At 37.0% G+C, this 11,397-nt stretch overlaps 1 protein-coding gene across 1 annotated transcript; it reads right to left on the bottom strand.

Annotated features, from left to right (window-relative positions):
- Positions 1–1,222: 1,222 nt before the first annotated feature.
- gem (GTP binding protein overexpressed in skeletal muscle) lies at positions 1,223–4,549 on the bottom strand. Its single transcript, XM_084386234.1, has 4 exons — positions 3,958–4,549; positions 2,959–3,035; positions 2,657–2,861; positions 1,223–2,513 (listed from the first exon to the last, which is right to left on the bottom strand). The coding sequence occupies exons 1-4, from the start codon at positions 4,271–4,273 to the stop codon at positions 2,236–2,238; spliced, it is 876 nt and encodes a 291-aa protein (XP_084242360.1). The 5' UTR covers positions 4,274–4,549; the 3' UTR covers positions 1,223–2,235.
- Between the last annotated feature and the right edge of the window lie 6,848 nt (positions 4,550–11,397).

Here is an 11,397-nt window from a genome sequence, read left to right as displayed (position 1 = left end):
AACATTTGCAAGAACTTCTATTAGTATTCATCAATGACACTTAAAGGGATAGTTCACCTAAAAATACAACATTTACTCACCCCCATGTCGTTCCTAACCTATGGCTATTTTTAAAAAGCCTCAGGGGTTTCTTTATATTACCATGAAAGTCCTTTGTTGTATTACCCCATTAATTTTCATTGTATTGACTGTGAAACATTCTATAAAATATATTTTGTGCTCCACAGGAAAAAAAAACAACTTTTGGATGATTTATAGAATGATTTGAAACAATATGATTAATTATGGTAAGAGTGACAGCTCACTTTTTCTCAGCAACACTTATATAATATAAATGAAAGCAAAATAAAACTGTAAGACATTAACTTCTGGGAAATCTATTGTAATGACTTCCTGTAAAAAGTGATTCTTTACATGTAAATGTCTATGGCTAAAGGCACCTTGAGTGGCAGTTACTCGAGAAGTTCCCATGCTTTTCCATTGACTAATTATTATGCAGCCGTATCAGCAAAATGGAGAGAAGGACGAGGGCAAAGATTAAGGTTAGGGATGAAGATATTCACTGCAGGCATCGGTACTAAAACAGAGAAACCTGTTGCTGATGATTTGAACATTTTTCAATAACATTGCGACGCTGTTGGTGTTTTTAAAGTTTGCTGTAACACAGTCCACCTGCTGCCTCAACATGAGCAATACCTGACAATCTGCTAGCCTGCCTCACTCAGTGTGTGTACAGCAAGTACACATAAATAAAAAGCCAACACAGCTGCCTAACTAGCTTCAGTCTTACAGTTTTGACACATACACTGCATTCATAATTATTCAATATTGTTCACACAGCAGTGATCACACATTGAACGTGTCATTAATTTGCCCTTCTCACCTTTGAAAGGGAAGTAGGAGGAGTGTTTCTGAACAAATGTGTTCCTGTAATACACACATATATTCAATAGGGCTGAAGCTGTAATAAAAAGACTGTGCTGTACACATAATCTGTGAATTATCGTTATATAGAGAGAATTATCTTTATATCTCACTTTATATCTCACAAGTATTTTTCATTGTTAGCTCATAGTTATCAAATGTTAACAATAACTATTGTCACAATTGTTCTTATTTGATTGGTGACCTAGTAATAGTATCTATGAGTTAGATAGATTTTTTTATATATATATATATTTCCAGCATTAAATTAGATATTAAATCCCAGACTTTCAATGTATATTCAAACTTTGGACCCCACTGTATTTTTAATTGTATGTTGGTTGAAAACACACTTAACTGACACTTTAAAATGATCGATTAGGGTACATTTACATGGCAATGATGACCTAAAAACATAAAAGTTTTTTGTGCATTTTTCACAAACAGACGGCAATGTTGTCAAAACGATCCCCATTCACAAGGATCCACGAAAATGTCAGGCCAGTAGTCGGTGATGTCACTTTGATGTCACTACGCGCCTGGACTGAACACATTATATGCGTGACGTCACCCTTTTCACAAATTTGCATTTTCTTTTTTAAAGTTTACATGAAAACAGTATCGTTTTCAAAAGTTTGCATTTTCAGGCCCCCGAAAAGCCAGTGTCGTGTAAATGAACGGCCAAAACTTTCTTCTTCAGTTTTTAGTAAAAAAACCATGTTGTTTAAACAGCCTCTTACCCAATCAGCAATGTATTTTAGACAAATACAGCATCTGTATCATAATAATACCACACCACAGTAACAGATGATTTATGTTTTCATCAAGGTTAATGCATTTTCAGCTTTTCTGGATGTGTGCACTTTCAAAAAGACTAAAGTATTTCCGATTTATCATAAAAAAACAAAATATTTTATTTATTTTGGATGGTAACGCTCAAACTGAGCAAAAGTTGGAAAAGACTTGTTTTCACACACACACACACAAGGTACGACAAAGAGTTCTTACAATTCAAAAGCAAACCATCAAGATCAAGAAGATCATTTAAAAAAGAAAAGGATTGGTTTTGACTTGCTGGGGTTCCCACAAAAACATATGTGTACTTCATGGATTTTTGGGTAACACTAGAGCATTCTGTCCTTCACAGAGGGAGCGAGAAGCCTGTAATCATTGCTCTTCTAGTACAGTCTAATATAGACATACATGGCTTTCTTAAAATAACTTACAGTAAAACAAGCACTTGATCAGATACTTTGCACCCAAACTTCATACAATACAATTAAAACATTCAGAGCTATTCGAAGTCACACACTACAGACTCATCAGGTCATGACATGATTTAGACTTGAGTTTGAAGGCCGCTTGCTTGTTCTTCTTAGCAACCAATCTGTTAATGAAACGCTTTGCTTTCTTTGGGAGACTCTCCCGACGCTTTTGAAGAGAACAGCGCCTGGTGAGGGTCTCCAAGCTGTCTCTTCGTAGACGGAGCTGGCGGATGATGCCCTCAAACAGCGGCCAGACGTTGTGTTGCATCGCTGCTGACGTCTCAATGAACTTACAGTCAAAGACAGCAGCAGACGCACGACCCTCTGAAAAATAAGAGTAGAAAATGAAAATTCTCAGTGATGTAAGCTAAAACAAATGATGGGATTCAGATTAAGAAGATGAAATAAGCTGGTTTTAATGCTACTGAGGAGTAGAGCCACATTTAAGAGTTTTACTATATACTTACCGCTAATGGACACTTCTCGGCAGCGGACCAGGTCACATTTATTTCCGACCAGGATGATCGGAGTGCGGTCAGCCTCACGTTCCCGCCGGAGCTGAATACGAAGTTCTGATGCGTGAAGGAAGCTTGAACGATCTGTTATGGCATAAACTATAATGAAAGCATCTCCTGTCCGCAAACATCGCTCCTGCGTCCAGCTGCCCTCATCCTGACGGACACAAAAAGCAGAACGTCTCAGAACCTCTCATCACTTATAATAAAGTAGCCAATATTAATATAAATTGCTGACAAACTAAAAGTGTTACCTGTGAATCCCACATGTCGAGTAGGGTAACGGTGGCCCTCTCCCCGTCTACTGTAATTGTCTGCTCAAATACTTCACCTAACAACATTAAAAAAGGACAACGAGTTGAAACAAGCTAAGGTTATGAATACTGGCCATGGCAAAAATGTAGAGAATTATAATCTGACCTACTTTAAGAAAGTATGAAATATATCTTATATTGACAATAAACACTTCTTTATTTGACGTTGTCAGTGCAATCTAAGGTTTGTCTTGTTGTGACTGTAATTAATTATCCCTCAGACTCTTACATCTGAAAATATGACCCTTTAATGTTTCTTAAATGTTTAATTGTACAATTATGATGGAAAAATGTTCATTTCCGAACTTTATAAATATAACCGCAATAGGCTTAAAAAGATAGTTGACCCAAAAATGAAAACTCTGTTAAAACATCCTAAAGTTCCAAAACCTGTATGAATTTCTTTCTTTTGCTGAACACAAATTAAGATATTTTGAAGAAAGTTTATGGGCCCCATTAACTTCCATTTTTTTTCTCCATTTGGAAGTCAATGTGGCCCATCAACTGTTTGGTTACTGACATTCAGTAGTGAAAAGGTATAAACTACGGAATAGTCTCCCGGTTCATATCAGAACTGCCCCAACTTTATATATTTTTAAGTCTACTCTTAAGACTAATTTATTTTCTTTGGCGTTTAATATAGCCTCTATTGACTTGTTGTTTTATGATTTTACTTTCATGCGTTCCACCTTTTTTACAGCTTGTCTTTTATTGTTTGTAAATCTTGTTTTCAGTTTTTTACTATTGGTTTTCTTTTGTAGGCTAGGCCTACTTCTACGGCACTTTGGTCAACTTCGGTTGTTTTTAAAATGTGCTTTATAAATCAACATTGTATTGTATTGTATCAGTGCCACTTTGTGATTTTTTTGCGATTGACTAGTTAATTTCACTGTGAACAGTTGGAGTATAAAAGAAAAGTCAAGTTAATTGTCAACATACCTCCATACAACTCGCATTCGCTGCCCATGCTGTCTGACGCCCCAGCGAATATACTGGCGAGCGCGGACTTCCCGACACCGTTGTCTCCGAGCAGGACAACAGTGAAGGGTCCGACCGAAACCGGAGTCACAGACTCGTTCGAGAGAGCGGAGTCTGAAGAGGCGGAGGAGCAGGAACTGGACCGGGACATACCGATGTCGGGGCGCGTGAAAGCATCACTCAGCAGCTGCCCACCGTCCGTCCCGCAGATGCTCCACCGGTGCAGGTGATGCTGAACGCGAATGCTGTGGCGCCGCATATTCGCCAGCAGGGTCATTTGTGCAATATGGCGACAAACACTCGGTTGGTTAAACGACGGTTGTCTCTTTGAGTGTGACTGAAGCAAAGAATTAACGGACTAAATCGGACGATGCAAAATTGTGCTCCAATAATAGATTCAGTCCCATCCAGCAGAAACCTGCTCTGCAAGCAGATGAAGATCTAATTGCTCTTGGCTTCGTTGTCTTCAATTAAGCGCACCTGAATGAGGATTGTTTTTTTTTTTGCCCTGGTAATCCTGTCCGTCTAGCTATATTTTGCGCAGTAATGTGCTTTGAGCTCTCAGTGCAGTTCATGGTTATATTAAGGTCTCAGAAGCAGTGAGGATTTCCTTGACGTCACTTCTCCCTCCCAGTGAGCTTCAGCGGGTCTTTCCTTATACCGCCCGATGGGTGTAAAATGCAGTTTCATCTCTAGAATCATGTCTCGTTTCGAAACGTGGGAAATTTTTGTGTTTTGTCCAAAGTGTACACTTAAGATATTAACTACATTTACATAATTTGATAATATTGGCAACTGATTTACCGATTAAGTTATTTTGCGATATCCTGAGATTAATCACAATCATTCTATTCTATTTACAGCCATGGTTTTAAAATAAATAAAAACAGATTTTAAGTGTTTTATGTCCTATCTTTAATGCACTATTAATTACCACTTTCCATTATTATAACATTACCCCTTAATACATTCTCACACAGTCATTATATATGAAAATACATAATAGTTAACTATTTCAGGAAGGGATGAAAGAGGATGATCATGATTGGGGTTCCTTGACATCAAAAGTTTGAAAACTGTTCGTTATCCTCTATATATTTTTTAAAAGTAATAATTCTTTCTGGGAAGGGTTTCTCAAGTGTTTTCGGGTGTAATTTACAGCTCATGCACATGCAGTAGATCTATAATGGATTATGTACTTGCATGTCTGAAGTGCTGCATACAAAAAGCAACTAAACAAAACTGACTGCGGGTGGCATTGCCAAAGTCAGTGACATTATGCAACCTTGATGTGTATGTTGGTTAGCACAGTTAAGGCCAGGTTAAAGCAGGACACCTATCAGGGCAGTAGATCCTATAAGGGCAATTAATCGTATTGAGTAGACACAGACAAACAAAATAAAAGACATTCTCAGTCAGTAGTTGTCAAATCAATGATACAGCATATTCTAAATATTCTACATATTTTATATAAAGATCTGATAGACTTGTACCGAATTGCAGAATTCAAATCACAATCTGAACTCTGTAATAAATCATATCTCGTGGTCATTTTATTTCTGTCCTGACTTCTATGCAAACACCAATCAACAAGAGACCATTACTGAACCAAACCAAGACCAACAGTTTCCATTATTATTTTCAATACTATTTGGCATGCAAACAAAACAATGCTCATGCTCTCTATTTCACGTATGCACAAACGTGCACATAAACATGTACAGAGATGCAGGTTTCATTCACTCTGATGCTCAAACAGCCACAAATGACAGATTATAATGAGTTATTAATGTAATTGCTGGATTATGAGGACTGTTTCTATATTCAGGATTGATATTGTCAAAAGGGATTGGATGGATAAGAGAAATCGCAGTAGAGTGCTGGATTATTTCCTTCATTCATTCACTTCTCTAAGAGCAGATCAGAAATAGGTCAGAGATCAGAGATGGCCATGGTGCTTTCTGGTGTGATAACTGTGAGCTTATCAGTCTGGAACAACGTAAGCATAAAGGAATGTAAATGTTTTTTTTTGCAACTTGTGTGTGTTAAGGGCTGCTATGGTCATGTCAATGAAGACTGAGACCTGAGCTGACCGTTGATTCCAGTGCAATAATTGCAGTAACTGGGCCATGCGTCATGAAAGAAGGGATGAGTTAATTTAGTCTTGGAGAGCAAACACCACAAAGAAACAGATTAGACAGGGTGTCAAATGTCAACTACCTTAAAGCATCCAAGTTGAGATGTTCACCTGGATGATCAACTTTGACCCTTTTGCATAATTCTATATACATTTTTTTTTTTTAAGTTTACCAAGATTTTCGAAGGATCATGTGGCACTGAAGACTGGAGTAATGGCTTCTGACAATGAAAAATATATAAAATTTTAAATCTATTAAAATAGAAAATATTTGTAATAATATTCTAAATATGTAATAATCGAGGGGTGTATGTGCATGCAGCTACATCTCTACTAAGAAAATTAGATTCGGTGTATCACGCAGCTTTACGCATTGTTTCTGGTGCAGAGTCACGGAAGCATCATTGCATTTTATATGATTCTTTAGCTTGGTTATCTTTACATCAAAAGAGAAAGCTACATAATTATGTACTTATTTATTGCAAAAGCTCTTTTAGGTAAATGACCCTCTTATAAATCAAATCTTTTAATTTATTACACAAATAGTTATCGCACTAGCACTGGTTCTCATATTCGGCTAAAAGTCCCAAGGGTATTGTCCAGAATCTGTTAAAGGTGCTTTTTCTTTTTATGCTCCTTGGACTTGAATTGCAAAATGCACTTAATCTAGATGCACTTCCAACCCTGAGCACTTTTAAACTTCTCTTACACAATGTTTTAAAGGACACTTGTAATTGTTTTTCTTGATTTGCTACTATACATTTAGTTTTTGAATGTGTAAATTGTGATATTGTCATTTTGTGATTCTCTTGTGTGAAACTTTATGTGCTGCTGTCTTGACCAGGTCTATCTGGAAGAAGAGATAGTAATATCTCAATGTGATTCTCCTGGTTAAAATAAAGGAAATAATAATAAACTTTTTGAATTGGATGACCGGGGGTAAATTGCACTTATTTTGTCTTCGGGGATATACACTCACCTAAAGGATTATTAGCAAAACCTGTTCAATTTCTCATTAATGCAATTATCTAATCAACCAATCACATGGCAGTTGCTTCAATGCATTTAGGGGTGTGGTCCTGGTCAAGACAATCTCCTGAACTCCAAACTGAATGTCAGAATGGGAAAGAAAGGTGATTTAAGCAATTTTGAGCGTGGCATGGTTGTTGGTGCCAGACGGGCCGGTCTGAGTATTTCACAATCTGCTCAGTTACTGGGATTTTCACACACAACCATTTCTAGGGTTTACAAAGAATGGTGTGAAAAGGGAAAAACATCCAGTATGCGGCAGTCCTGCGGGCGAAAATGCCTTGTTGATGCTAGAGGTCAGAGGAGAATGGGCCGACTGATTCAAGCTGATAGAAGAGCAACTTTGACTGAAATAACCACTCGTTACAACCGAGGTATGCAGCATTTGTGAAGCCACAACACGCACAACCTTGAGGCGGATGGGCTACAACACCAGAAGACCCCACCGGGTACCACTCATCTCCACTACAAATAGGAAAAAGAGGCTACAATTTGCACGAGCTCATCAAAATTGGACAGTTGAAGACTGGAAAAATGTTCCCTGGTCTGATGAGTCTCGATTTCTGTTGAGACATTCAGATGGTAGAGTCAGAATTTGGCGTAAACAGAATGAGAACATGGATCCATCATGCCTTGTTACCACTGTGCAGGCTGGTGGTGGTGGTGTAATGGTGTGGGGGATGTTTTCCTGGCACACTTTAGGCCCCTTAGTGCCAATTGGGCATCGTTTAAATGCCACGGCCTACCTGAGCCTTGTTTCTGACCATGTCCATTCCTTTATGACCACCATGTACCCATCCTCTGATGGCTACTTCCAGCAAGATAATGCACCATGTCACAAAGCTCGAATCATTTCAAATTGGTTTCTTGAACATGACAATGAGTTCACTGTACTAAAATGGCCCCCACAGTCACCAGATCTCAACCCAATAGAGCATCTTTGGGATGTGGTGGAACGGGAGCTTCGTGCCCTGGATGTGCATCCCACAAATCTCCATCAACTGCAAGATGCTATCCTATCAATATGGGCCAACATTTCTAAAGAATGCTTTCAGCACCTTGTTGAATCAATGCCACGTAGAATTAAGGCAGTTCTGAAGGCGAACGGGGGTCAAACACAGTATTAGTATGGTGTTCCTAATAATCCTTTAGGTGAGTGTACGTAAATATCTCATAGCTTCTAAAGGGCATCTTTAAACAAATTAAGAAAATGTACAACTTTAAATTTGCATCTTGAGCATCAACACTGTAAAATCCAACAGTGATTCTAACTAACACTTTTCAGTTAACTTTACTTAATGTCTTAACTTAATTGTAAAAATCGAGTAATCTGTACTATTCACATACTAAGATTTGTTTACTAAGAAAACCCAAGTTAAGATTAATTGATTAGTTTGAGTGTGGTTTTTGAGGCGGGGGAAATCTTAATGGACTTTTCACTTAATGGACTCTGTTTGCATTCACTCATTTCCCAAAGTCATCTTGAATGTTGAAATTTTAATACAACTAATACATCTGAGAGAACATCACATAAGCTGACTTCATAAATTGATGTTGATTTTCCTAAAATGTTTTTAGTCACCATTATGGTGATTAGTGATCCCTTTGGTTGGGCACTTGGAACGTCATTTATACTATTATAATTCTCTTCCCATTGATGTAGCGATTGCAACAAGAAATCAGTTATTCGGTTTCAAAGGAAGAGAAGTAACATATATATATATATATATATATATATATATATATATATATATGGGTCATTGACGAATAAGGTTTTTAAAAGTGTAAAAAAAAAGAGAATGGAGATATAACTATATTTGAAACCATTTTTTAGTTTACCTAGGTGTTAACAATAAGATTTTGTGGTTTGTACAATCAATTAACACTGTTTTTTTGTCATTTTTTACAAGATGGAAAAAATTTGTCACCAAAAAAGTCATTCGGTTTAACCACTGATTTGAAAGTTAAAAACTGATTTGACATTGATGTTGAGATAGTATATAGTGTGTACCACAGAAGAAATATTAAATAAAATTATCACTGATCTCATAAATGTAATCATTTATTGGACTACTCTAAACACTCCAACATATTCAAGTAAAACATTGCACAGGGAAAGGAGAAAAGGGGAAATGTCAAAAAAAGAGCCTTATCTGCTTTATATTTGTATTATTGTAGTTCCTTTAGTTAATAAAAACAATATTATTCCATTTAAATATTTACTATATCGGTTTTACCGAATGACCTTTTGACACTTCAAAATCTTTAAAATACATTTATATGTAGTAAAAAATAATTAAAACCTTTTGGATTCAGTAAAAGAGATCAAGTTGTACTACCTTACATACTTTGGATGTTATATATTTGTTTTTTTATTATTATTAAGGCCTTTGGACAAAAAAATGACCCGTCACGTCATTGACCCATATATATACACATATATATATATATACATATATATTATTATATTACTTGTATATATGTATGTATGAATGAAAGATGTATAACATATTTCATGTCAATTAATGATCTTTTATAATTTTGTTGCTAACACTTATGTCCTACACACCTTGTGAAACTTTTAATTGTGTTGATATAATCTCTGTATATTTGTGACAATCTTGCAATTGAACATACTTGAGTCACACAGACTTCAACATTCAGCCTGCAAAACACAACAATGGTAACAATTATATTTTATTTAAAGTAAATTAACAAGTACTCTCTACAGTTTCTTTTTAGTTACTAGAACTCTTGTGTAAGTGAACTATACTAAGCATTTGTCAGTACCACATACTATTCCTATTTCACTTTACTTGCTTTTTTTAAGGCAATCGGTTTGCATGCTTTTTTTAAGTAAGTCCAACTAATTAGATTTTACAGTGAAGTGAATATTTTCAGCTTCACCTAATTGTTGTGAATGAGTCCCTCAATGTGAGAAGATGGATCTCAAAATCATACAGTCACTGTTGAAAAGGGTTTAAATATGCAGAAGATGCTAGAAACCCAAAGAATGTGAAGAACCTGCAGAGGATTTTTCTGAAGTGCTCGGTTTAACTACTCAGGACAAACACGGGACTGTAATTTTAATGTTTCTTGTTTTGAAGGCATGGTAGGCGATTTGTTCCAGAAACATTTTTGTTATGCTGGTTAAAAGTCTCTTTACATCCTGATAGCAATCACTAAGTTAAGCTAAGTGGTCTAAATGTATTTATATGTATATATGTCATCTGTGGAAGTCGTAGGACAAATAAAATGTTCGTCCTATCATTGCATTCGGTCCGGTACAATGTCCTACCTGCCTGTCAACCTATGTATTTTCATACCTCTGCGCACCCTGCTCACACAGACATCACACGTCATCAGAGCGCTTCATGCTATGCAGTTAAGCCGTGGTCACACTAGATTCACTAGCTGCATCTTTTTATAAACATGAATTCAACAGAAGGGAAGGTGGGATCTCATGCTTTCAAAGCTAGCTCTGCTATTGCTAGCCTCTCCAAAAATTGCCTACCATACCTTTAAGTTCGGTTTGTAGTTTTTTGTCATTCATAATTACAATTGAATGAATTGCAGAAGCCTCTTTCCTAGCATAAGTAAAAAGCTTTGTTACGTACAGTATGCACTGGAAATGCACCATTACATCCTCATCAACCTAACTGATCTGAGCACACGTCTTTACTTTGTCCTGTGACGGCCGAGTCCATCCCTGTGGGACGATAGTGCAGGAACGATCTGCACAACTGACAGTACTTACAGTAAAGGCTTGGCTGAGGAACATACACTGTACACACGGTCCCTACAGACCCAATTAACATTGTATTGTTACTCTGGTAACAGTTGCTGGGATCTCATCATCACAGCCTGGACAGTGTCAGGATCTCAAGAGGCTGCTTATACACAAGTGTCTGACTAACACACGCCATCTTCAACACTCATACTCTCCACCAAAGATATAGACGCACACGGAAAGACTGAAACCCTGAAACATTGTCAATAAACAATGGCAGCAAACGTGCACCCAGGTTAGTTTGGTTAATGAGTCACGGAGACTAGCTCATCTCCTGTTGGTGACTGTTGTGCCTCACTGCTTTCGTGATTGCTCTGTCATTTCTGATTTTCATAGTGTTTCTTGTTACTAATGATAACAGATTTAGCTAGAAGCTGCATTAAATGAACCATCTGTGCTGTGCAACCAATGTAATCCAGCACAGCATCATGTTCAAAGGTTCTCC

Source organism: Rutilus rutilus (genome assembly GCF_951802725.1).
Source record: "Rutilus rutilus genome assembly, chromosome: 17".
NCBI lineage: Eukaryota > Metazoa > Chordata > Actinopteri > Cypriniformes > Leuciscidae > Rutilus > Rutilus rutilus.
This window is presented reverse-complemented; position numbering and strand designations above follow the sequence as displayed.